Source organism: Petaurus breviceps, unplaced genomic scaffold (genome assembly GCF_028583685.1).
Source record: "Petaurus breviceps papuanus isolate PSGF00001 unplaced genomic scaffold, PetGlider_PUasm1.0 90574, whole genome shotgun sequence".
NCBI lineage: Eukaryota > Metazoa > Chordata > Mammalia > Diprotodontia > Petauridae > Petaurus > Petaurus breviceps.
The window spans coordinates 1796942-1824893 of record NW_027187277.1 but is presented as its reverse complement, the minus strand read 5'-3'; the positions used below and the strand labels follow the sequence as shown (position 1 = coordinate 1824893).

The following is a 27952-nucleotide window of genomic DNA, read 5'->3' as shown; positions in this document are numbered from 1 at the left end:
CTGTACTTCAGGATGCTTTATTGCTTCAGCCAGGCTAGCTTGCCCGCCAGCCTTGCGTGGGTGACAATAAAGATGTTATTTGCATTGTTGTACATGTGTAGTCCTCCACTCCTGAAAAGGAGACAGGAGATAAGACACATTGTCAGCTGTTTTGGAGCCTGACTTGGTCATTATAATTAGGGGGATTTTTTTGTTTTGTTTCTTTCACTTTCATTGTAGCAGTAATTGTATTTGTCTGTATATGGTTTTTCTGGTTCTGTGTACTTCCCTTCTGATCACTATCTCCTTTGCTTCTCTCTTCATGTTTCTTCTTTTTTTTTTAAGAAATTTTTTTTCTCTGCGTGTTTCTTACAGCCTAGTAATTTTCCATTATTTGTGAGCTGCAATTTGAACTACTCCCCAGTAGTTCTGCATCTGCTTTGTTTCCAATCTTTACTACCAGAAAAATACCACTCTAAATAATGTATCTACTGTGCGTTAACTCCATACTAAATTTCAAAGTTAAAAAATCTTGGAAGTGAATTATATTCCTTAACATTAAGTTACTTTATGTAAAGTGAAAAATAAGAGACAAGCACTTTTAGGTAAATGTAAAACTGTTGAGTATCTGTCAGTGGTATAAAAAATAAAATGATCTCCTTTCTTGCTTTGATTTCACTGGGGTCTGTGCCCACAGATAGGCTTTTTGGGTCAAAGGATATGTGGAAGATTTAGTCACTTTCTTAGCATAAGAGTTTTCCAGATTAGCTGGATCAATTCACAGCTCCACCAACCAGGTATTAGTGTCTCTCCCATTTCTTATTTCTTTTACAAATTGGTCTTTGAAAAATAGCATGAAAGTGAGTAATACTATTGAGTACTTGTCTGGCCTCCTTATAGGTATCACTCAGATCATTCTTGCATTTCCTTCTCCCCATTCTGTTTTAATACTGCCTCAGATTAATTTGGTAGAATTTCAAGAATTGTGACAAATGAGATTGATGTAAGGTATTAGATAATCAAATACTAAGTTTTCTTAGTTACCATGATCCTTTTTCTGTCTTTTCTTTAACCTTGTCGCCTATGTCTTTCTCTCTCTCTCTCCTTATTACAGCTGATGGAGATGCCATTCTTAAAGGTCTACAGTCTGTTTTTGAAGAGCAGGCAATGACAGAAACAATTCATTCTTGGGAAGATCACGGTTATCTAGCAACCTACATTAACAAAAATGGCAGGTAAGTGGAGATCTTTTAAAAAAAATTTTTTTTGAACTTAAACACACAGAATATAGTATTCTATATAAAACCATACGTCTGCATTTTTATAACATTTGGTTTTTTTTAAGAGAAAAGAATACATTCTACACATTACTTTTTAAAAATATCCTGCTTGTCTGCTTCCTTCTGTTCTCTGTTATATATGTATTTAAGAGTTTCAGTGATCTCCCCCGTCTTTTCGGTCACTATTGTTGACCACCTTATCTCCCTGCTTTAAAAAACTGACAGAAAGAAAAAAAACCAGAAAGTATGAAAACAAACAAACCCAGAAACATGATCAAGCCAAACAAATTAACAGGTGACCATGTCCAAAAACACATCTTATATTCCTGAATGGATATAATGTGTTTCTTATTTCTTCCTCAGCAAAGAAACCTTGCAGTATTTCAGAATGGGCCAGGTCATAAGGAAGGAAAGATTTTTTTATTGATGCCCCTAGATGACTTCATTTTATTTAGGAAAACAAGAATTCAATTATGTATAGAATTTAATTGTGCTGGGTGCTTACAAACATGGGTTTTCTATTATATTCATACTCTAGTAAATTTGATACCAGGGTAGAGATTCCTCCCAACAAATGATTTTGCCGGTCCTTTTAAGTGTGACTATTTATTTATTTATTTAGCTTTTCAAATGCTTTATTAACTTCTGATTTACATCATTCATTTCCGCCAGATTTTGAGTTACAAATTTTCTCCCGGTTTTTCTCCTACTCACTGCCCCCAAATAGCAGTCCCACAGGATATCCCCTCCTCCAATCTGCTCTCTCCCATATCTTTTCCCATACCCCCTTCAACTTTTCCAGTAGGGCATGGTAGATCTCTATGCCTCAGTGCCTGTATATCTTATTTCCCAATTACATGTAAAATAGTATCAATAATAGCATATATATATATATATATATTTTTAAACATTTGATTTTAAAACTTTGAATTCCAGATTCATTCCCTTCCTCCTTTGTCACCCACCCTTACTGGAAAGAAAAGCAATCCAGTATAGGTTCTACATGTGCAGCTAATGCAAAACAGTAACACAGTAGATATATTGTAAAATACTGACTATATTTCCCTCTCTCCTATCCCACCTCCCACTTGTTCTGTTCTCTATTTTGATCCCATCGCTTTTCAAAAGTAGGTGCTTCCAATTTCCCTCCCCCCTGCCTGCCCTCCCTTCCATCACCCCCCCTGTCATCTCCCCTTCCCTCCCTACTCTCCTGTAGAGTGAGATACCCTATTTAGTGTGTATGTCATTCCCTCCCCAAGCCAAATTCAATGAGAATAAGGTTGACCCATTCCCTTTTGCCTTCCTATTCTTCCCCTCCATTGTAACCATTTTCCCTTGCCTCTTCTATATGAGATAGTTTACCCCATTCTGTCTTTTCCCATCTCCTCATTATATTCCTCTCTCACCTCTTAATTTCACCTTTTAAGTATGCTCCCTTCCTATAAAATTGGTCCTGTGCCTTTTATCTATATATACCTGTAAACATATATGCAGATATTCACATATATATTCATATGCCCATATACCCTCCAATATAGGCATATATATGTGTGTGTATATATATATATATATATATATATATATATATATTTCTATTCCCTTCAACTATTTTCATACTGAGAAAAGTTTCATCAGTCACAATTATTGTTTTTCCATGTAGGAATGTTAATAGTTTAACTTTGATAAGTTCCTTATGATTTCTTTTCCCTGTTTAGCTTCTCATGCTTCTCTTGCTTCTTGTATCTGAATGTCAAATTTTCTATTCACCTCTGGTTTTGAATGTTTGAAAATGCTTGAAAGTCCTTTATTCCACTGAATGACCATATTTTCCCCTGAAATGTGATACTCAGTTTTGCTGGGTAGGTGATTCTTGGTTTTAATCCCAGCTCCTTTGACCTCCGGAATATCATATTCCAAGCCCTTCGATCCCTCAGTGTAGAAGCTGCCAGATTCTGAGTTATCCTGATTGTGTTTCTTCCTGGCTGCTTGTAACATTCTCTCCTTGATCTGGGAATTCCGGAAACTGGCTATAATATCCCTAGGAGTTTTCTTTTTGGGATCTTTTTCAGGAGGTGATCGGTGGATTCTTTCAACCTCTATTTTGCCCTCTTGTTCTAAAACATCAGGGCAGTTTTCTTTGAGAACTTCCTGGAGGATGATTTCTAGGTTCTTATTTTGATCATGGCTTTCAGGTAGTCCAATAATTTTTAAATTATCTCTCCTGGATCCATTTTCCAGGTCAGTGGTTTTTCCCATGAGATATTTCACATTGCCTTCTGTTCTTTCATTTGTTTGGATCTATTTAACATCATCTTGATTTCTCATAAAGTCACTAGCTTCCATTTGCTCCAATCTAACTCTGAAGGAATGATTTTCCTTGGTGAGATTTTGAGATTCTTTTTTCCATCTGGCAAATTTGGCTTTTTAAGGCATTCTTCTCCTCATTGCCTTTTTGAGCCTCTTTTGCCATTTGAGTTAGTCTGTTTTTAAGGTGTTATTTTCCTCAGTCAGGCTGTTGACTCTCGTTTCATAATTTTCTTGCATCGTTTTTATTTCTCTTCCCAATTTTTCCTCCACTTCTCTTATCTGCTTCTTAAGGTCCTCTATGGCCTGTAACCAGCTTGTATTTTCCTTTGAAGCTTTTGGTGCAGGAGTTCTGACTTCACTGTCTTCCTCCTGTTCTGTGCTTTGATCCTTTTTGTCCCCAAAAATAGGAGTCTAATGTTGGATTGCTCCGCTCGGTTTGCTTCCTTTGCCTGCTCATTTTGCTACTCAGTTACTTGACTTTTGGGCTTTTTGCCACAGTAGGACTCTGCCACCAGACAGGGGAGCTTTATTCCAAATGCTGGAGCTTTCTCAGCTGCCTGAGGTATTAGTTGGGTACACTCTCTGAAGTGTTTACAAGCTCTGGCAAGCTGGTCACACACCCCAGGACCTCCACCCTAGACCGAAATCCAGATCCAAGCAGGTTAAAGCAAGAGCGATTATCCCTCAGGCTGGTCACTTGGTCCCCCTACACTCTGCAGGCCAGGAGCTGAAGCTGCTGCAGCTGCGCCAGAGCCCTCAGAGGCTTCTCTCCCGGGGGCAAAAGCCAACGCACTGGGTCCCAAAGTGCACACTGCACTGACTTTGTCCTTTGAATGTATGTGTTGATAATTCTGGAAATGGCCACAGCTGTTGGTGATCTGGAGTCCCAGCAGGTGGTTGGTCAGGCTCGTCCTGGGCCAAAAACCCCTGGTGCGCAGGGCTGCAGTTGACTCCCAGAGCCCTGCTCTGGCTGATTGGAGGCTATCTTCTCCGTGTCTCAAGTGTTACTCTTGATCATGTATTTCTGTAAATTTGCTCCTGGAGGGGTTCATCCTATACCCTAGGGCCTTTCTTGAGCCCTCTTTATATGACAGTCAGTGAATGCCAGTGGAGCATTCAGGCTTTTAACTGACTATCCCTGCTCTCACTTTGACCAGCCTCTGTTTCATATTTTATGTCATTTTTATAAATAGTAATGGCATATTTCTATACTTTTATACCATTAGGGGCACCTAGGTGGTACAGTGGATAGATTTCCGGGCCTGGAGTCAAGAAGCGTTATTTTCCTGAGTTCAGATATGACCTCAGACACTTAATGGCTGTGTGACCCTTGGCAAGTCACTTAACTCTGCTTGCTCAGTTTGCGTATCTATAAAATGAGCTGGAAAATGAAATGGCAAACCAGTATCTTTGGGGACAGGAGGAGTTGGACATGACTGAGCAGCAAAATATTTTTATGCCATTTGTCCATAGATTTTTTGTTTATAATATGTTTTACTGTATCGTACCTAGCAGGACACATGAATGAAAATGCATTTTATTAAGAGCTAACTGCCAAGAAGTTTTTTAAGTCCTGGGGACGCAAATGGAAAATGCAAGGCATGTATAATGTGAAAGTATTTACAGATCCTATACTTGACTATATGCCGCCATGGTGGGGAGGGGAGGGAGGGGGACAAAATGTGAAACTCAAGGAATTGTGGAATTGAATCCTGTAAACTAAAAGGAAAGAAACAAATTAATTAAAAAAAAAATTTAAAAAATAGCAAAAAAAAAAATGTAAGGCATTCTCTACTCTCAAGGAACTCATAACTTTGGGGAGGAAACACATAAGAGAATTTAGCTGTAGGGTTGATAAAGAGGCCAGGGGTTCTTAAGTGGCTCTACAGATCAGATGACAGTGTTTGGGGGTTTGGTAGGTTTAGCAGCAGAGTAGACAGTAAGGCCCCTTAAGTACCCTAGGATGATACAGTGGCAGGGCAAGGGCTGGTGTGGTCTGGTGAAGTAAGCAGTATGAGTAGCCAAGTCATTCTTCCCACTTTGCTGTCCTGAATGGGTGTATTGTTAATGGGATAATAAGATCTTCCCTACCCATTAATAGGCCTCCTGTGGAACCCATTGAGGGTGGGACTTGCCTAAGGAGAAGCTTAGGGGGAGGCTTGCTTGTAGTAAGGCTTCCACACCTTTTGGTACTAAGTTGATTAGGCACTGAGTCAGTGCCTAATTGTGACTCAGTGCACAAGGGAGATGCCTTCTGGCTCTGTATATATACTTTGAGTTTGTATTTTGCTTTGGGAGTTCCTTTATGAGAAGGACCGTTAGATTTTCTGGTTGAGACTCTTGAGTAGCAATATGTTCAGACCCCTGACTACTCAAATGTTGTCTGTGCTGCCTCGATCTAGTGATGTATGTAAAGTGTATAGCAATATTGCTTTACTCAGACAGTTGGATCCGTGTTTTTGGTCTGTATGCTATTTTCTCTGCTTGTATTTTCTCTTATGTTTAGGGTGCTGACCTCTCCCCTGAACTAGTGAATGTCGTTAAAAGTAGGATTGTTAACCCCTTTGAAGCTGTTTTTCCTTTAGAAAAGCAGATCAAAGAACCTGTGCTCACAGGCCATCCTGGGTGTGCTAAGGTGCTTGCTGTTATAGTGGGGTCAGGAGAAGAAGGGAAGGACAAGATAGATATGGGGGAAGTGTGTGAGTTTCTTTACCCCTCATGGTTTTATAATCTAGTAGGCAACATTATATGGTGCAGAACCTCAGAATTAGGGATCCAGCATTTAGAAACAGAAGTAAACTTAGAGGTCATCTAGTCCAAATCTTTTCATTTTACAGACATAGAGACTTAAGGTCTTCCCAGAATTTAAGTGACTTGAACCAAGGTCCTCTTGACTCCCTAGTCCATTTTGCCTGGAACATAGAATGTGACATTAAAAACCATAATCTAGTCAGGAGGTTAGTGAGGGCCAGCCCTCCCTTGGTTATAGAGACAGTGAGCATAGAATTTGATTGTACTGGATAACTAATGGGATGTTGGCAGGGGATGAGGGAGAAAAAAAGGGTCAAAATGAATTCCAAGGTTTTGAGTTTGGTTGGCTTGAAAGGATGTTGACAAAAGAATGAAAATTCCTTGACGGAATTTTTATTTTTGTATCCCTGCTACTCAAAATAATTGCTTGTAGTAGGATAAGTTCGTTGAAGGGAATTAATGTATGTGCCCTGAGTAGAAACAGGAAAACTGAGGAGAGGGGAGGGAAGGTGCATTTTAATGGAGGCCCTGTGGTGTTAGGGAAGTTCTATGGTATTATCTTAATATAATGATAAATCTTAATATTATCTTAAAATTACTTAAGTAATATGGTAGAATGCCATATTATTGTGGTATATTAGTTCTGTGATATTAGATAGGGAAAATAAATGCGAAGGATGTTTTGAAAAAAGTCTTCATTTCCTCACCTTCCTCTTTCTCCTTACCCCATTCTTCTCCTTCACCCCTATTAAGCCCTACTGTGTGTCAGGCGCTCTCCCGAGCACACAATCTTGTTGGTGAACTTTGAGGGAATAGTTTCAGTGATTGAAATCAAATGGCTTTTTTTTTTTTAGTCTTTATCATCATTGACCTCACTAATATTAGCTGGCACACATAATGCTGTAAGGCTTACAAAACCCTTTTTATAAAGTCATTAGAGCTTCATTGTTCCTACAAGTATTGTTCTGATTCTACAGATGAAACTGAGCTCATATAAATGGCTTGTCCATGGTCACCCAGCCTAGGTCACTGGATTACAGGTTGCTGCCTTATTATTTGACCCAGATGACAGCCTCTTACTAATACAGGCTTCCTTTCTGAAACACTGTATTCTTCTATCTCTAGAACTATTTCTTTTCTCTGTTCTTGGTTGGTTCCTGTTTGCTACAGTTCTGCCCTTCAACCACTGCTGTCCATGTAAATCTGATTCATTTTCATATCTTCAGCTACTACACAAATTTAGGTGATAGAAATCCCAGTCTCCAACCCCACTCCTTTTCCAAGCTCTAACTGGCACATTTAGGATATTAGCTGCATATCTTATCATCATCTCATGTCAGTATACCTGAAACCTACCTTAGTTTTCCCTGAAAACTCTTGTTCCAGGGGCGGCTAGGTGGCACAGTGAATAGAACACCAGCCCTGGAGTCAGGAGGAGACCTGAGTTCAAATCTGGCCTCAGACACTTAACACAAAAAACTAGCCGCGTGACCTTGGGCAAGTCACTTAACTCCAACTGCTCTCCCCCAAAAAAGGCAAAAAAATAAAAAGAAAATTGTTCCTTCTGACTTCTGCATTTTTATCAATGACATAATCATTCATATGGTATCTTGTATTTAAATCTTTTGTTACATTTATCATAAACTACCTATTTAGAAGCAGTTAGGGGCATAATGGATAGAGTGCTGGGCCTAAAGTCAGGAAGAACAGAGTTTAAATGCAGCCTCAGATAACCTTTGAGCAAGTCACTTTAATTGTCTCATTGTTTCCTCATCTTTAAGGATAATAACCCTTAACTCACTGGGATATTGTGAGTATATAGTCAGATAACAACGTGTCAAATGCTTTACAAGGTGAAGGTGCTATTTAATGATTTTTGTGGTTGTTCAGTTGTTTTTCAGTTGTGTTTGTCTCTTTGTGACCCCATTTGGTGTTTTCTTGGCAAAGGGTACTGGAGTGGTTTGCCATTTTCTTCTCCAGCTTACTCTACATATGAAGAAACTGAAGCAAAAAGGGTTAAATGACTTGGTGGGGTGGGGGTCACACAGCTAAGTGAGTGTCTGAGGACAGATTTTGAACTCAGGAAGAGTCAGTCCTGACTCTAGCCCCAGCACTCAATCCAATGGACCACCTAGCATTGTTGTTATGATTTTTCCATTCTTGTCTTCAATCAGGAAATAGTTTCAGTGATCCTAAAATCAAGTGACATTATTTTCTCTAGTTTTTATCATCCCTGACCTTATTAATATTAGCTAGCATGTATAATGTTTTAGGACAAAACTCCTTACATATCTTTAGAATTTCTGTTGTATCTATTTTTTTTCTATATTCTATTAGCACTCTCTTGCTGGTCTCGATTTCCACCTACCTGAATTGGTGTGATACAAGTCTGTTTCTATTCTTTCTCCATTATAACATTTATTCTTCATGCTTTTGCCTGACTTACTTTGTTCAGTCATTGTTTCAAAAATCTCTCCAGAAACTCTTTGAGAGGTAGCAAGGTTCAGTGGGATTTGACCTCTTGACTTACCTGTATGACTTTGGGCAAGTCATTTAATGTCTCTGGGCCTCAGTTTCCTCTTTTTTTTTTTTTTTAAAGCAATTGGGGTTGAATAACTTGCTCAAGGTTACACGGCCAGTTATTTCTGGGTGTGGTGCTAAGTATCTGAGCCCGGATTTGATCCCAGGTCTCCTAACTCTGGGGCGGGCCGGTGCTCTTACTCACTGCGCCACCTGGCCGCCCCCTTAGTTTCCTCTTGAAGGTCCCTTTCCATTCCCAAATCTTATGGTCTTGTTGCCATTGAGTCTCCCTTGCTTGGCAGTCAAGGCTTTTCACAGCCTGGCACCAGCCTCCCATTCCTTATCATATCACTCCCCTCTGTACACACTCTAGCCAAACTTAATTAATCTTTGTCCTTGGAACATAACCCCATGCTGTCTCTCCTTCCCTTTACTGTGGCTGTGACTAAAATGTCATCCTTTTGAATTGAATTTCTGCATCCTTTAAAGCCCAATTCAAATACTGTATGATCCATGAAGCCTCCCCTATTTGGTACTTCTACAGTTAATATGCAGTCAGGAAGAAATTAAAGATGCAGAAAAGGAGGTGAATAATGGAGTGGTGTTAGAAGAAATCTGTAGGGGATAGGATTGAGGGAAGGGTTAGGAAACTCCTTTATCTCAAGTGTCAGATATTCCACCACCACCCAGTGAGTCATCCCTTTTAACAAAGACTAAAGAAGGAAGGAAAAAAAATCAGTTCAGCAAAATTAGCCAATATATAACTGAGCCTAACGGTCTGCCTGTGGTCTTCCCACCCTGTGCAAAGAATGGAGGGAGGTACATGTCTTAAACTTTAGCTCATTCCTTATTACCTGTAGTGTTCACTGTTGTGTTTTGGTATTCTTTCATTTATATCTCAGAGTCCCTATTTGTATCCTCATCTATGCATTCTTATCCATATCTATAGCTGTATATTTATGGACTCATTGCTTTGCCTGTCAGAAAAGTCATGTAAATAAATCACAGTAGCTGTTTTCGTTTTTCTATTACCAACCCTCTGTGATGCAGAGGCTTTTGATGTGTCCCTGAATCTCCAAGTACTCTTTAAATTACCTCTCCACATTCTTGACTTTTCCTTCAATAACTTTCTTACCTGAAATGGATAGTTAACTCTTTTTTTCCTTTTTCTTTTGGTAAGGTTAAGTGACTTGCCCACGGTCACACAGCTAGTAAGTGTCAAGTGTCTGAGGACAGATTTGAAGTCAGGTCCTTCTGACTGGTGCTCTATCTACTGTGCCGCCTAACTTAACATTTTTTTTCTTTTTTTCTTTTTGGAGGGAGGAAGGCAGGGCAGTTGGGGTTAAGTGACTTGCCTAAGGTCATAGGGCTAGTAAGTGTTAAGTGTCTGAGGTCAAATTTGAATTCAGGTCCTCCTGACTCCAGGGCCTGTGCTAGATTCACTGCACCAACTAGTGGCCCCAACTCTTAACATTTTAAATGTAATGTGTCTTGTCTGTCCATTACAATTTTTAGTGGGATATTTTTTTCCACTAGTCTTCCAGCAGGAATTAACCATATGTTCAAAGTGTTTTTTTTTCCATTACTTTTGCCTGACTGTGTATATCTTTGTAATGAACTGTTTAATTTAGGGGTATGAGGAATATGGTGTTTTCTAGTTACAGTTTTGTTTAGAGGCTTCTATGGGAAAAACAGCTGTTTTTCTTTTAAAAATCTAGCCTCATGGGTGGCTAGGTGGCTCAGTGAATAGATCACTGATCCTGGAGTCAGGAGGACCTGAGTTCAAATCCAGCTTCAGACACTTAACATTTAACTAGCCTTGTGACCTTGGGCAAGTCACTTAACCCTAATTGCCCTGCCCTCCCCCCTTTAAAAAGCAAAAAAAAAAAATCTAGCCCCATAATTTAAGTGCCTGAGCAGAATATATATATATATCAAAAACAGTAATCTTGTCATACCTGAGACTTGTACATACTCAGGGGAGCACCTCACCTGAATCTTTTTCATTATTTAGGAGAAATTTAAAGTAGATTTACTATTAGAAGGAAAGACTAGTTGAGAGTACACTTAAGTTTATGGTATAGGATTTTGAATAACAAAAGTTTAAAAAGCAAAAAAGGGACATTTCACAGGAATTACAAACCATTTCCACCTTATGCTGTGCTTAAGTACCAAATATTTAAACATAAATAATTTTTTTTTTAATTTTAGTTTCGCCAGTCTGAGAATTTACCCACATGGATTAGTGTTGATGGATGTACAGAGTTACCACAGTGATTTGAAAGGAAGAGAAGAAATTGACAATGTAGGTATTTCTTGTTTTTTATATCCACATGGTGTTAAATGTGACTTAAGTACTATATCTATTTTTCACCTATTTTTTGTGACTAGATTTTCCAACTCCCCTGTTAAGTAGCCTAACTAGAAGTAGTGGTTTTCTACCAGTGATGACCTAGGTCTTGGACGTACAGACCATCCTTAACCCCTTCCCCCTCCTTGTAAAATTCCCTTTAACTTTATGAGTCTAGTTGTTTTTGATTCTTGAGTACACAGAAGGAAAGGTGAAAACCCAGATTTTATTTCCCCTTAATCTTCCTCTCCCTCTTTAAACACTGACTCAAGTTACTTGAAGTTAAAACTTTTTCGGGGTTAGGAAGAGGCAGAGAGAGCTGGGTTGGGTTGGGCAGGATGCTGAATTGTATCAGAATTCCATTGTTTTGAGTCTTTGAATACAGTCTTAATATCTCCTTAACTTAGGGCAAAACTGTAGATAAGCCTGAGTACACGGGCTATGACTTTGTGTGTGGGGGGGGTCTGTCCTAATTCATATTTCTCACATAAGCCCTACTGAAGTCTGCTGTTGTGATTATCATGAAAATGCCGTTCTGATAGCTTGTCACAAGTAGATAACACATATCATAGCTGCTTGTATAAATTCCTCCCCCCATTTTTTTTTTTTTTTTTGCAGCTACTAAACAAATTAGAAGAAAGAATGAAAGAACTGTGTCAGGGCAGTATTGGAAGGTTAAAACGGTGAGTCTTGAGTCTGTGTTTTAATGCTGTTATCCTTTTTTTGTTCTTCTGATGGCTTGGGCGTAAATCTTGCCCAGACATCATCTACCCAAGATGTAGAAAGGAGCCTAGATTGCTTATACAGGCTGGATGACAATATGAGGTCTCCAGTTATATCTCAGGTGAGTTCTAGGCTGTTTTCAAGCACGACCTTATCTTTGGAGGGTTAGTTGTGTATCAGGAATTTATGGAGTTCTGAGTCAGTCAGTCAACTTTGATTAAGTGCCTACTGTGTGTTAGGCACTGTGCTAAGTTGTGAGGATGTAAAAAGAGGGGAAAAAAAGAGTCCTTGCACTGAAGGAGTTTACAGTATAATGGGGTAAAAAGAAACTCCATTATAAAAGCTTTTGCCCTAAAATGGCTTTCATATCTCTTTAAGGTCTATGCTTTGTATGTCTTTTTTTTTTTTAAGCAATCGGGGTTAAGTAACTTGCTCAAGGTAACACGGCCAGTTATTTCTGGGTGTGGTGCTAAGTATCTGAGCCCAGATTTGATCCCCAGGTCATCCTGACACTGGAGCCAGTGCTCTTACTCACTGAGCCACCTGGCCGCCCCTTATGCTTTGTATATCTTTTAGACGGTTTTAGTTATTACAACAACATGTAAAGTTCTAACACTTATCACAGTTCCTAGAATATAGTAGGTTTTTAGTAAACACTTATTGACTTGATTTAAGTTCTTGAAGCCAAGGGCAGGGGTGGGGAATCTGTGAACTCAAGGCCACATGTGGCTCTCTATGTGCTCAAGTGAGGACCTTTGAATCCAAACTTCACCGAACAAATCCCCTTAATAAAAAGATTTGTTCTATAAAACTTGGAGTCGGTCAGAGGGCTGCACATGAGGACCTAGAAGGCTACATGTAGTCTTGAGATTGCAGGTTCCCCAATCCTGGATCATTGAATTTGAAATCAGAGGATCTGGGTTTGAGTGTCAACTCTGAGTTAGTAATACTGTGTTTCCCCGATAAGAGCTATCCTGAAAATAAGCCCTCCCCTTACTGTGTAAGATTCCTCTAAAATAAGCCCTCCCCCGAAAATAAGCCCTATTGAGATTGCTACTGTAGTGAAGGTGATCCCCTGCGCTACATGCATACCCTCTGTATGCACCGTCCCCCCCCCCGTGAAGCGCACGCCGCGCTCAGAGCTGCAGCAGTAAGCGCGTCATCCTGTTCTTTATTGAATTCATTATTGAATAAAGGTACATTTTTTTTGTTCACATTTACCTGTTTATTAAAATTGCTGTCAATGTTCATTAAAATAAGCCCTCCCCTGAAAATAAGCCCTCTGGTGTTTTTCTGTCCAAAAAAATAATAAGACAGTGTCTTATTATTGGGGAAACATGGTGTGTAAAAATTTCTGTGACCCAAGGCTGTGATGGATTCTTCAGTCAGAGATTCAGGGGCTCCTGTTAGCTATTATTTATAAAGAGATATTTTCTCTGAGTTTGCACATATTAAGAACAGAACAGGTGAGCGTATAGGGGCGGCCAGGTAGCACAGTGAGTAAGAGCACTGGCTCCAGTGTTGAGAAGACCTGGAGATCGAATCCCGGGCTCAGACACTTAGCACCCACCCAGAAACACCTGGCTGTGTAACCTTGAGCAAGTTACTTAACCCCAATTGCTTTAAAAAAAAAAAAAAAAAGAACAGATCGATCCCCCTCTGTGCGTGCGCCCCCCCTCTCCCCCCAGTGATTTACTTGGTAAATCAGGCTTTGTAAAAAGAAATACTCCAGAGCCACTAGAAATATTGCTGTTCATGTGTCAGTGACTGTATCTTATTATTTCCTGAGTTAATGAGCCTAAGAGGCAGAAAGAGAAACCCAAATCATAATTACACAATTTAGAAACATGAGATGTTCATAAGAACTAACAGGTATTTAAAAATAATACTTGAAGAGGCGGCCAGGTGGCCCAGCGAGTAAGAGCACTGGCCCCAGTGTCGGGATGACCTGGGGATCAAATCTGGGCTCAGATACTTAGCACCACACCCAGAAATAACTGGCTGTATAACCTTGAGCAAGTTACTTAACCCTGTTTGCTTTAAAAAAAAATACTTGAAAAGATGGGTTAGAAATACAAATTGTCTTTTGAAAACTTTGGGAAGGACAGGTTTTTAAACATTCTCCCTCACTTATATTTAGTAAGAAGGCTTGAAAGTTAGTAGGATTGAGTTATTTTAAATTGAGCTTCTTTTTTAAAAAATAATACCGAATTGGAGTTGAGGTAGTAAAAGTATTTAATGTTACTGGGCTCTTTTGACCAGGGTCCTATATCTTTACTTGATTAATTGGAGTGTTTTGCAAATAGCTGAATGCTCAGTGAACAGCTTGTTAATGCATAGATTGCTTTTACAATCCACTTCCCCTGCCACCTTCCCAGCCTAGATCCTTTGTCAAAACAAGTAGTTAGAACTAGCTTCTCTTTTAGCTCTTCTTTGTGGCTATTTCTCTTTCTAAAATAGATAAGACTTACTTTCCAATTTCTCCCTTACAGTTTTAAGATTACCTGGCCAGTCTTTGTAGATCTCTTTGGAAGGTTTATATTCTTAAATGTAAAAACAATTCAGTTTTTCACTGACTCACAATCTGTACTTAACCTCAACAGGTGCTAATAGGAAAGGTATTGTCTAATGGATAAATGCAGACAGCACATATCTAACTTTAAAATCATCTTCAGGATTTGTTCTGTTCAGGATCTGTTTCTGTTATTTCAAAGGATAGACAGCTTTCCTCTTATTGTGATCATGGAATATTGGAGCTGGAAAGGGATGACCTTAGGTCATTTGAGTCCATCCCATCTATGAGGGAGCTTAAAGGGTTGTTTATTCCACAGTGAGACCAGACCAGAAAATAATGCTTATGAGTTGTCAGGAAGTTATATTTTACCAGCTAGGTAAAGCAGTAGATAGTCAGACTTTTTCAATATTCAGGAAGATCCAAGTTCAAATTCTGTCTTATATACTTACTGGGTGACCTTGGGTAAATTACTCTCTCAGCCTCAGTTACCCCATCTGTAAAATGGAGATAATGCTAACACCTGATTCACAGGGTTGCTATGAGGAACAAAGGGGATAAGTTATGTAAAACAGTTTGCAAACCTTAAAAAGCTCTTTATAGAGGCTATTGTTGTATTGTTAACTATCAAGAACATCAGTTTAGGAGGAGGACAGTGATATTGTATACAGAAGATAATACTTGACCTGTTATCATTGACATAGAACAATGAAGAGATCGTTTGAGGGAAGAGCACCTACCTGCAGGACACTCATCTGGGGCCATGAGGTCTATGGCATGATCTCTAAAAGATTAGGGATACCACATTAAAGAGTGCATAAAAATGCAGTCCTAGTCTGTGCTGGAAAGGGCCATTTTCCTTCTTTTTCATTCTGCCCTTTTGGGTATGGGAACTTCCTGGGGAGCATGGGTAGCTAGTAATTATGTGTGGTGGACAAGTGTAATTTAATTTTTTAAAAATATTTTTTTGGGGGTTGGGAGAAAATGGAGAATTTTTACTGACCTTTATTGCCAATTTTTTATAATTTTTATTTTGCTAAATTTATTATGCTAAAATTTATAATTTTATTATATTTTTTGCCTTTTTTGGAGAGGGGAAAGGCAGGGCAATCGGGGTTAAGTGACTTGCCCAAGGTCACACAGCTAGTAAGTGTTAAGTGTCTGACGCTGTATTTGAACTCAGGTCCTTCTGAGACCAGGGCTAGTGCTATTCATTGTACCACCCCTCCTAAGCATTATAATTGACAAAGCAAAGATTAAGGTACTGTTTCCATAGGGGTAATAAGCATTTATTAAATGGCTAATGTGTGCCAAGAACTATGAAAGGCACTTTCCAATGTTATCTTATATGGCCGTCACAACTACCTTGGGAGGGTCATACAAATGAAGAAACCAGGCTCAAATGTCAGACAGTTAGGTGCTACAGTGCATAAGAGTACCAGGTCTCGAGTCAGGGACCTTCAAAATCTTTGTGAGTTCAAATCTGGCATCAGACATGACATTTACTAGCTGTGTGACCTTGGCAAGTCATTTAACCTTGTTTGCCTCAGTTTCCCTCATCTTTAGAATGAGCTGGAGAAAGAAATGTTAAACTGCTCCAGTATTTCTGCCAAGAAAATCCCAAATAGCTGAAAATCCTGCCCAATGTCACACAGCTAGTAAGCAGCTGTGAGACCATGCAATCTTCAAGCTCAGTGTTCTTTTAAGTTCATAAGTTTAAAGGGAACCAGCTTTTCTGACTTCAACAAAATTTGTGGCATTTAGAATTTTAGATTTTTAGCTATTAATTGTTATTAGTATCTAAATCTCTCAAGTATAAAACTTCATTTTGATTGTTTTGAATATGTTTAGGTACAAATTGGGCATTGTCCACTTACCAATTGTAACCTCTGTCTGGGCTGTATGGGTGGCTGTGGCCAAGTTTTGGTTTGAACCTTTTTGCATTCATTTTTAAATAAGCTACTCCTCAGAGGACACATTGCGTTTTAGTTCTGATACTTACATATGTAACCCAGGGTTAGGTGACCTCACCCTCTGTTGACCTCAGGTTTCTTTTATTTTTTTAAGTGTAAAATGAGGAAATTGGATGAGATGGCTTCTGGGATCCTTCCAAATACATCTGTGATCTTATAGCTACTGGGGCCATATTCAAGGTCCTTTTAGCTTGATAGGACCTACCAGAGGATGTGTTCCATTGACAAAACCTTTTGAGGATTCAGAGGCATCCACCTCAATCTGTGATTCTAGGGCTATAGTGAAGCATTTGAACAGAATTTCTGTAGATAGCTTTTTATAGAAAGATGTTCTATCTATAGAAAATGCAATTTCTGTATAAAAAAAGAGTTTTTATGTAAACAGACAACTTCTATCATATACTGTTTTCAAGAGTTCTGTCTCTGGGAATTCTGTGTGTGTGTGTGTGTGTGTGTGTGTGTGTTTATTTCTAGTCATTTTCTCTCTCCTGGCCTAATCAAGATTTGATTCTTGAAAGGTTCTGTAGAAAATGTGGCCATTTGGTATTTGAAATCCATAGACATTTCCTGGTTGCAGAAAGGGAAGATAGAATGGATATGAAATTTATAAACAGAAATTGTAAAGGCTTATATTTGTTTCTTCAGATTGCCAGCTCTTGTACGAGGAGGCAAGATTGATAAGTATTGGCCCACAGCTGATGGACGCCTGGTAGAATATGACATAGACGAAGTTGTGTATGATGAAGATTCACCTTATCAGAACATTAAAATTCTGCATTCAAAGCAGTTTGGAAATATCCTTATCCTCAGCGGGGATGTCAGTAAGTATCGCTACCCACCCCCCCCCCCATCAAGACTGACTGCTCGAACTTTATTCAAGTTTGCTTTCAGAAGCCACTGTAAACTTAGGTAAGACTTTTCATATATCTAACTAAAACATTTTTATATTTTTTAGTGAAAGCCTTTTATTTCTTGAATTGCCATTGCCTCTGATTTTTTCCCTATGTTACCTAAAACTATTAGTTGAATAGGAATTTCCATGTCATATTCACAGGCTTTAAAAAAAAAATCATGATTTTTGGTGTAGGGTATATATATATATATATTTTTTTTTAAGCAATTGGGGTTAAGTAACTTGCTCAAGGTTACACGGCCAGTTATTTTGTGTGGGTGTTAAGTATCTGAGCCCGGAACCGATCCCAGGTTACCCGACTCTGGGGCCGGCGCTCTTACTGCACCACCTGGCTGCCTTGGGTATATATTTTTTAAAGTGTTGTATAAATGCATTTTGATTTCTATACCACATTCACTTTCCAATAATCTGCCCTTCTTGCATATTGACTACAAGAGAAAAACAAAAAAGCTTAGCAAAATCAACCAATATGTTGGCTGTGGTGGACAGAATATATAACTACCACCTTTCTGCCAAGAATATAGTTTGTTCATTGTCAATCATCTGGATCCAGTATTGATAATGACATTTGATATAATTTGTCTTTTCTCATAATTTATCTTGATATTATTTATTCTGTGTTGGTTCATGCAAGACTAACTGCTTTTTTTTTTTTTTTGGCCGTTCTTCATATTTATTGTTCTTTTGTGGCATGATAATATTAGTAATAGCTAACAGTTATATTATGTTTTAAAGTTTTCAAAGTGTGCTTTTGTAAACACATTATTTTATTTGATCATGGTAATATTTCTTTGTATCCATATCCCACAACTTTTTCAGACCTTCCCCAAATGATGGGCATTTGGTTTGTTTCTAGTTTTTTTCCCCCAGTTTACTAAGTAATGGACATATTATATTATTTTTTTAAAAATTGTTTTCACTTTTAAAATAAATTGAATAGTGAATACAAAAGAGAGAGGTGAATGATTGGTTTTGTTTCTAGAAGAATTCATGACCTCAAAGGCCTTGTACTGTCTAAATTGTTCAACAGCAGAAATCAGTATGAACTTGATTGAAATTACTTGAAAGAAGATGCATTACATCTGATTGACTGAGGACCACTGGGCCTTCCCATCTCACTTGAGCGGAATTCTCTTCCTACCTTTTGAAATGTGAACTCTTTGAAGGCAGGAATTCTCTTATTTCCCTATTAATTTATTTCCCACTCTTTAGCATATAATGTAAGTGCTTAATAAATGCTTAACCCATAAATGGGTTAGAATATGGTTATAACTCAATTTTCCACCTTTCTGTTGCCTGATTGCACTTGAATCATCAGTGCTAAGTGACGGGGAGATGAACTTTTCCTTTGGACAATCCACAGAATAAATCGATATTTTTGAAAAAATTCTTAAGGGTAAAAATAATCTTAGGGATTACAGTGACACCAAAGCCGATTAAATCTTTTTGCTTTTTGTGACATGTAGATTCTAAGACATGTATAGAATATTTGTTCTGGTCAGCTAAGTTGTTAGTATGAATTTTGATAAGATCAAAATATCTAACCATCTTGCTGTTTGTATTTTCTGATTCCTAGATTTGGCAGAGAGTGATTTGGCGTATACACAGGCCATAATGGGCAGTGGGAAGGAAGATTATACTGACAAAGAAGTGCTGATTCTGGGTGGTGGAGATGGGGGTATATTATATGAAATAGTCAAATTGAAACCAAAGATGGTCACTATGGTAGAGATATCCTTTTTTAAAAGAATCAAGTTATATTTTCATTTTTTCCTAACTGTATACCTCTATAATGCATTTTCCTTTTGTCTAAGACAGGAGTTCTTAGCCTTTCAAAGATTGTCTTTGAACTTTTAAAAAAAAATATGTTTTACTGGCCCTGGAGTCAGGAGGATCTGAGTTAAAATTCGGCCTCTGACTCTAAACACTTACTAGCTTTGTGACCTTGGGCAAGTCACTTAACCTTAATTGCCCTGCCCTCCCCCTCCAAAAAACAAGACGAAAATTTTGATTATTTTGTTTCAATATGATTTGTTTCCTTTGTAATTCTCTATGTTTTATATAATGCATTTAAAAACATTAATTGGAGGAATCCATTGACTTTTCTAGACTGCCAAATGTATTATGTGTGCCCATGAAACAGAAAAAGTTTCAAGAACTCCTGGTAAGGTAGCAGTCACTAAAAACGAGACTTGAAAAAATAAAGACATCTCAATATTTTAGCTTAATCCTGTTATCCTTTTTTCCTTTCCTTTCCTTTTCTTTTTTGGAGAGGGGAAGGCTGGGCAATTGGGGTTAAGTGACTTGCCCAAGGTCACAATGGTTAGTTTTTTTGTGTTAAGTGTCTAAGGCCGGATTTGAACTCAGGTCCTCCTGACTCCAGGGCCGGTGCTCTATTCACTGTGCCACCTAGCCACCCCTCCTTTACTTTTTTTGTTGCAGTAACCAACAAGTTGGCTATCTCCCCGTCTCTTTTATTGTCAAGAATAATCTACCCAAGGACAGCAAAGCTGAGCAGTCCTTTGGCATGATGCCTCTTTGTCTCCTGTAATCATGGTAATGGCCTGTCTGAGTCCATAGGGAATTTAAAGGAAGAAATCTTTGTTCTTTTGAGTGTCCTTGGTGCAAAATAAAAAAGCTTTGTCTCTCCTGACAGCTAATTTTCCTCTCCTTTTTCTCCTCTCCCAAATAATCATGTTTTCCTGGAAGGGATAAATAAGGTTTTTGAAATATATACAGAATTATGACAGAAAACTTGTACTTTATAAGAACTTTGTATTCTTGGTAACATTTTCTGTCAAATATTTGACTATTTAAAAACCAGTTAATGCAGTTGAATATTATGGCAAGAATTTTCATGCTTCTTAACAAGTTTCAAACATTGACCAGATGGTGATTGACGGGTGTAAGAAATACATGCGTAAAACATGTGGAGATGTCTTAGACAATCTTAAAGGAGAGTGCTATCAGGTAATCCTTCTGCTGCTGTTCACCTTAATGTTAAGTAACATTGGTTGTTGTTCAGTTGTTTCCTCATTTCCAACTCTTTCTGACCCCATTTGGAGTTTCTTGGCAAAGATACTGGAGTGGTTTATCATTTCCTTCTCCAACTCATTTTACGGATGAGGCAGCTGAGACATTCAGGGTCACGCAGCTAGTGTCACCTACCTTCCCTACACAAGATTAAGGTTGTTTATATACATGATAGTGATTTGCTGCTAATATAGCTGATGTTTTATAGCTGCCCATTAAGTAGTTTATGATATCAGTGGTGCTATACATACATACACATATACATACATACATACATATATATATATATATAGTATGTAAAGTTGCTTCTTAGAATTGGTACCTGATGAATGGAAAATTATCTACCACTATTTTCTGGGTACCTAGGACCCTTTTATTTTATTGTTTTTTGCTTTTTAGAGGGGAAGGTAGGGCAGTTGGGGTTTAAGTGACTTGCCTAATGTCACAGGACTAGTTTTGTGTTAAGTGTCTGAGGCTGGATTTGAACTCAGGTCTTCCTGACTCCAGGGCTGGTGCTCTATTCACTGTGCCACCTAGCTGCCCCATACCTAGGAGTCTTTAAAAAAAAACTCACTGACTAATGCAGGCCACAGTCAGCAAGTGATTGGTAACAAATAATGTGTCTATAAAATTAAGACATTTTATGGCTTTTGTCCATATGGAATTTAGAGTCCAGTTGGGAATAAGGCACTATAGAGATAGCTATCGATGAACATATTTATTAAATACCTGCTATATATATGTGCTTAAGCAGTGGGGAAACAAAAACAGAAAAAAACCCCAAAACAGTTTTTGCCCTCAAGGAGTTTACATTTTGTTGGAGAAGATATCACATATATTTAAATTAAAAAAATCCGAGATAATTTGGGGGAAGTGACATTAAAGTTATAAAACAACATTCAAGGTGAGGTCCATTCCTTAGAATTTATATATTACTTTGTTCCTCTTCTATTTATATTTTATTTTATGTAATAGAGATTATATACTCACCCCCCTTCCTCTATTGGATTGTAAACTTCTTAAAGTTTATGGCTATATCTAAATTTTCTTTGTATGTTCCCCTAGTGCCTATTAAAATAAATGCAGGGAATTGCAAGCTTTAAATACAGAGTGATTTTTAAAAATCCTCAATTTTTAATATACGTCTTATAGATAAAATTCTGTCATAATGAATGTTGAGATTATTTTGTTATAGTCAAGAACTCTGTTAGACCCTGGATGGAGTATAGAACTTAATACATGTAACCGCATCATAAGAAATTGGATCTCTTAATAGTCATATTTTGATCACAACTCCTAGAGAAAAAGAACTTTGTTTAATTTTTAATTTTGTACATTTTTTCATACATATTTTTGGTGATAATGATGAGACCATATTTTCTTTTTTTTTTTTGGAGGGCAATGGGGGTTAAGCGACTTGGCCAAGGTCACATGGCTAGTTTTTTTGTGTGTGTTAAGTGTCTGAGGCTGGACTTGAACCCAGGTCCTCCTGACTCCAGGGCCAGTGCTCTATTCACTACTCCACCCAGCTGCCCCCTGATGAGACCATATTTTCAAAAAATTTAACATAGATTATAATTTTTGTTTTATCTTTTCCGTCCCTTAGGGTAGAATCAAATTAGGTTTGACACAGTTGAAGATGGAAAGTGAATATAAATATGAAGGCAGTGTTTAATTTTTGTTTTTAAGAACTTAGGTTTTTTTTTTTTTTGTAAGTCAGAATTGTTATGGACTGTACAAAAGGGGCTGAGATGCTAATAGTGCTATCTTGTGGTGACACTAGTAATTGCTGTTGAATCTTTAAGAAAGGAAACATAGAAAACAAAAGGGAGTCAGTAGAGTAAAAGGAAGTGGTACATTCCAGTTCCCCCAAACAACAACTCCAGAAAGGCCTTGAAAATAGACCAGACCAAAGGCTGATCAGAAAAATCCCAGGGAGCCAGCTTTATCAGGTCAGCGAAGAGAGATAGTGTTCATTGGAGACTAGATCTAGCCAGGAGGGCACCATGCAGAGCTTAGTGGGAACTTGTGTCTGGAAGTGGTAGTCCAGGGCAAGGAGTAGTCCCAGCTTGATTCTCTGTACTGTCTAGTGCAGGAGCAGAACTGAGCATCCTAAGTGTGGATTTGAATCCTAGAGTGGGTCTCAGATCCAGGCCTTGGCCTGTAGCAGAATACCCCAGGCAGGTACATCAAACCAAAGGGAATCCTACAAACAGCTAGCTAGCTGATAGTGGTTGGGTTCAATAGCAGTCTACTGGAACTCAGTTCCAGTATCAGTTACAAGTCCATTTTTTTTCCCCTCAGAACTAAAGACTGATCAGGAGTTCATAGAGCTTAGACTTGGAAGCCAGAGATCAGACTTTGCCCTGGATTAGACTGCTTTGCTTTTTTTTCCCCTTTTTGGAGGGCAATTAGGATTAAGTGACTTGCCCAAGGTCACATGGCTGTTAAGTGTCTGAAGCTGGATTTGAACTAAGGTCCTCCTGATTCCAGGGCCTGTGCTCTATTCACTGCACCACCTAGCTGCCCCCAGACCACTTTGGACACAACAAAAGGGTTATACAGCCTCCTCCTGAGCAGTATCAGAGGTTCTTAGTCAGACCCCAGTGTTAGAAACACAAACACATTTGATACCAAAATTTGGGTATCAAAGGAAGTTTATTGTGGAGAAGTTCAGAGGAATTGAACTTTTCTGGCCAGAAGCAGACTCTGCCCTTCTTAAGTAGGAGGAGTAGAGAATGCAAAAGGGAGGAAAGCTTTATACCTTTAGTCCAGGCAGGGACACTCCCTTCAGAGGAGGGAATTGCTTCCTTCTCCTCAGGGTTTCAATTTTACCATTATTTTCTCATATTCCCTTTACATATTTCTCCTAAACATGACCCTCCTCCCATCATCATACATTATCATACATCCCATGTTCTGCTAATGAAGCTCCAATTCTGTTCTGGTTGTGTCACATAATATGCTTGAGGTTTATTAAGCAAGTGCAACAGTAAATTTGGAATACTCTGTCATTGACCCCTCACTATTTTAAACCAGATCAGTCCTTATCCTGGTCTGATAGTCTCCCAAGGCTGCTATCTGCTTTCTGATTGGTCGAGTCCACCTGCTGTCCACTAACTCCCTTTATCTTACTTTAGTAATGTCTAGCCATTCTATGGAAACTCAACTTTTCAATGTTTCTCATAATTTATTATCAGGGGTTTTTAGTATAGTAATTTTTTTTTTAGCAATTCTGTGGAATCTTAACCCTTTGATCATGGCCAGATATTCAGTCCAAGAAGTATACAGAGTCTGGCTCCATGCAGAGTCTGAAGTTGGGAAATAAGTGTGGAAGAATCCTATCATAAAGAGTTGTTAAGGTAACAGCTCCAAAAAACATTGACAGGCAAGGCCCTAAAGATAAACAGCTTGGACACAAGTTCAACTAGAACTCATGGAAGAAATGAAATAAGAGTTTAAAATGATTTTAACAAGTGAAATGATAGAGTACTAGATGAAAATGAGTTGAAAAGAAAAAGGAATTATGGAGAGAGATCTTAGAAATAGAATGAACATTTTAAGTTTAGTAAGATGTACAGAACTTTATTCAAGCACTAGACTTGTTGAAATTAGGATGGACCAAATAGAAATGATTCTGTGAGACAGAAGGAGACATTAAAATTCAAAAAGATCAATAACACCATGGAAAAATGTAAGACTTTTATCAAAAACAACTGACACAGAAAATAATAAGTCAAGGAGAAATAATTTAAGAATCATTGGACTACCTGAAAAATATAAAAGAGCCTAGATGATCATATTGTAAGAAAATGTTAAAAGTAAACTGCCCGATGTCTTCGAACCAAAAGACCAGAGGCCAGAGTGAAAATAGAATCTACCAATCACTTCTTGAAAGAAACCCCCACAAAAAACTCTCAGTAACATTATAGCAATAACTCAGACCTTAGGGTCAACGAGCCAGAAAGAAAACAAATTAAAAACTATAATCACTTGTCAGGCTTATTCAAGATCTAACCATTGTTTTAATGGTGGGGAGAGCTTGGAATATGATATTCCAAAAGGAAAGTAATATGAGCTGAATGCGATCTTACAGGGAAAAAAAAATAATAAACCTTTAATGAAATAGAGGACCTTGAGAGCTTAGTAAGAACTTTAAAATACATACACAGAAAAGGTAAATACAAGCAGTCATAAATGGCTAAAGAATTGTTTATATTCTATTCTTTTATTAGCGTTTTATGTCTGAGCTTGAAGTCCTACCTTCTGCTAGAAGCCTTTCTGCATTCTCCTTTATCTTACTGCTTTCTCTCTGAGATAATCTCCAGTTTGTCCTGTACATATATATAGCTTGTTTGTCCATTAGTTGTTTATGTGTTGTCTTCCCCCATTTAATTGTGAGCTCCTGGAGAGCAGGGAGGGTGAGTATGTGTACATGTGCATGGTATGTGAATAGTTGATGTTTAATAAGTGTTTGACAGGTCACATTATATATCAATATGAGCTCTATATGGATCCATGACTTAGATGTGAAGTTTGACTTCATAAACAAATTAGAGGAACAAGGAAGAAAATACCTTGTAGATGGATGGATAAAGGAAGAGTTCATCATCAAGGGATAGAGTGCTTCACAAAAAGATAATTTTGTTTGTGCAAAATCTTAAATTTTACAAAATCAAAATTAATGCAGCTAAACTTAGAAGTGCAGAAGTTAACTGGTTAAATATTTGCAGCACGTTTCTCTGACAAAGGTTTTATTTTCCGATAAAATCAACCTTCATTAAGTGTGGCAGTATGGTAAGGACAGAGTATGCAAATACAAGCAAAAAGATCTACAGTCCCTGCCCTTAAGGAGTTTACATTTTAATGGAAAAAGACAACACTGAAAAGGGGCTTGGTGATAAATGGGGGGTGAGGGGGAGAGACAGAAGATGTTTCCTGGGGCAGCTAGGTGGCACAGTGAGTAAAACGCTGGCCCCGGAGTCAGGAGGACCCAAGTTTGGTTCTGGCTTCAGACACTTAACACCCACACAAAAACACTAGCTGTGTAACCTTGGGAAAGTTACTTAACCCCAATTGCCCTCCGAAAGGCAAAAAAAAAAATGTTCCAAATCACCAAGATTTAGAGTTATGAAGATTAAAGCCACTTGGATGTTATACCTTAAACCCATCATATTATCAAAAGTTGACAAATTATATAAACTAGAGAGTGTGGGAAGATAGGTCCACATATGCACCGTAGAGTTGTGAATTTGTTTAATCATTAAAAAAAATTTTTTTTTGCAGCTGTGTCTTCCATATTATTAAATAGTGACCCAGCCATGCCACTATTAGATCTATACTCCAAAGAAATCAGAGTAAGAGGAAAAGTGTCCTAAGCAGAAAAATATAGTGTCTCTTTTTTATGGTGATAGAGACCTGGGAAGTAAGAGGTGGCTGTTGTCTAGGGAATGACTGAATAAATTATAATGGAATACTGTTGTGCCATAAGAATGATGAAGGGGTTGATTTTAGAGAGCTGGGAAATTTTATAAGAACTGAGGTGAGGCAGAATGAAATGAACAGAACCATTAAGAGAATTTATGCAGTAATAGTGCTACAAAGACAGCTTTGGAAGGTGACCACAGAACAGCACAATGACCAATCATTATTCCAGTGGAGCCAGAATGAAACGTACTTCCCAAGTCCTGATGGAGAGGTGTTGAATTCAAGGTGCAGACTGACTTACATTTTTTAGACATAATAGGAAATTTGTTTTATTTGACCCAAACCTATTCAAATTTGTGTTCCATGTAGGCATAGCTAGCTATTATATAGATATTCAAACTGTTGTTTTTGTATATAAGAGATATACAAGAGTTTTGATAGGGTGATAATTTTTTTTTACTCATTAAAAATTTTTAAAAGGAAATTGCAAAACAAGAAAAGTAAAAATTACTGAGGCTGTGAAGATAATTAAAGAATGGTATTAGTAGGTTAGAGAAATTGTATTTCAAAAGAGATAACTGGCAGTATGTAATAAATTACTTGATACCTAGGAAGTGGTACAGAAAAATTAGAAGAGGAATAAGGAACAAATCCAATTTCATTGGTTTAAGGAATTCTTAGGTCAGTAAGTCCCTTTTACCAATACAGTTGGGCACTTTCTTTGTAACCTAAAGCCTTTAAAAAAAAAATTGAGAAATGTTTATTTTTCCCCGCAATTTTTAAACATTTTTAAAAAAAGTTTTGAGTTCCAGAATCTCTCTCTTACCTCCCTTTCTGTCTTCCCCCTTCCTGAGGGGGATATAGATTATACATGTACAAGTCCTTATTAGTCATTTCAAACAAGAAGACTCAAAAGAAAAAGAATGAAAGTAAAAAATAGCATTCTTTAGTCTGTATTCAAATAATATCAGTTCTTTTTTTGGAGATGGATAGGATGCTTCATCATTAGTTCTTTGGAATTGTCTTATATCATTGTATTGCTGAGAATAGCTAAGTCATTCCCTGTTCTTAATTAAACAGTATTACTGTTACTGTATACAGTGTTCTCCTGGTTCTCTTCTCTTCATTTCACTGTGCATCAATTCATGTGAGTCTTTCCAGGTTTTTCTGCAATCATCCTGTTTGTCATTTCTTATAGCACAACAATATTCTGTTACGATCATAGATCACAGCTTGTTTATCCATTTTTTTCCCCAGTTGTTGGGCATCCCATTGATTTTCATTTCTTAGACACCACAAAAAGAACCTTTTTTATGTCTTTGGGATATAGATCTAGCGAGGGTAGTGCTGGATCAAAGGGTATGCACAGTTTTGTAACCATTTGGGCATAGTTCCAAATTGCTCTTCAGAGCAGTTGGATCAGTTCACAGCTCCACTAACATCAGTGTGCCAATTTTCCTTTTTTGTCATATTAGCCACTCTGATAAGTGTGAGGTGGTAACTCAGAAACTTTTAAATTTGCATTTCTCTAATCAGTAGTGATTTAGAGGCATTCTTTCATATGGCTATAGTTATATGAATATAGTCGTCATGACTATATTTTCCCCAATTTATAGTTATAGTTGCAGTGGTTTTGTTTTTGTGAGCTTTTTTATTTTGTATAATCAAAATGATCTGTTTTACATTTTGTAATGCTCTCTATATCTTCGTACTAAATTCTTATCTTATTCATAAATCTGACAGTAAACTATTCCATGCTGTTTTAATTTGCTTGTGGTATCACCCTTTTTGTGTAAATCATGTACCCATTTTGACCTTATTTTGGCATATAGTGTGAAATGTTGGTCTATACTTAGTTTCTGTCATATTGTTTTCTAGTGTTCATAGCAGTTTTCATCAAATAATGAGTTTGCTCCAAAAGCTTAGATCTTTAGGTTTATCATATACTAGATTACTATGTTGATTTACTGTAATGTAATCTGTACCTAATCTATTCCACCACACTATTTCTTAGCCATTGCCTGATTGTTTTGATAATTACTGCTTTATAATATAGTTTTATATCTGGTGGGCTAGACCACTTTTCTTTTGTATTCTCTTTTCATTGATTCCCTTGATATCCTTGAGCTTTTGGATGAATTTTATTTTTTGTAGGTCTATAATATAAATTTTTGATAGTTTGAT

At 37.7% G+C, this 27952-nt stretch overlaps 1 protein-coding gene across 2 annotated transcripts in view; it reads left to right on the top strand.

The window, feature by feature from the left end:
• The window catches only part of SMS (spermine synthase), a 78245-nt gene that overhangs the window by 27338 nt on the left and 22955 nt on the right, over positions 1-27952 (top strand). For both annotated transcript variants that reach the window (XM_069063415.1, XM_069063416.1), the window contains exons 2-7: positions 1094-1214; positions 11049-11142; positions 11806-11870; positions 17041-17216; positions 18885-19041; positions 20191-20278. In XM_069063415.1, coding sequence (XP_068919516.1) covers positions 1094-1214; positions 11049-11142; positions 11806-11870; positions 17041-17216; positions 18885-19041; positions 20191-20278 — 701 coding nt within the window. The remainder of the gene's footprint in view (positions 1-1093; positions 1215-11048; positions 11143-11805; positions 11871-17040; positions 17217-18884; positions 19042-20190; positions 20279-27952) is intronic.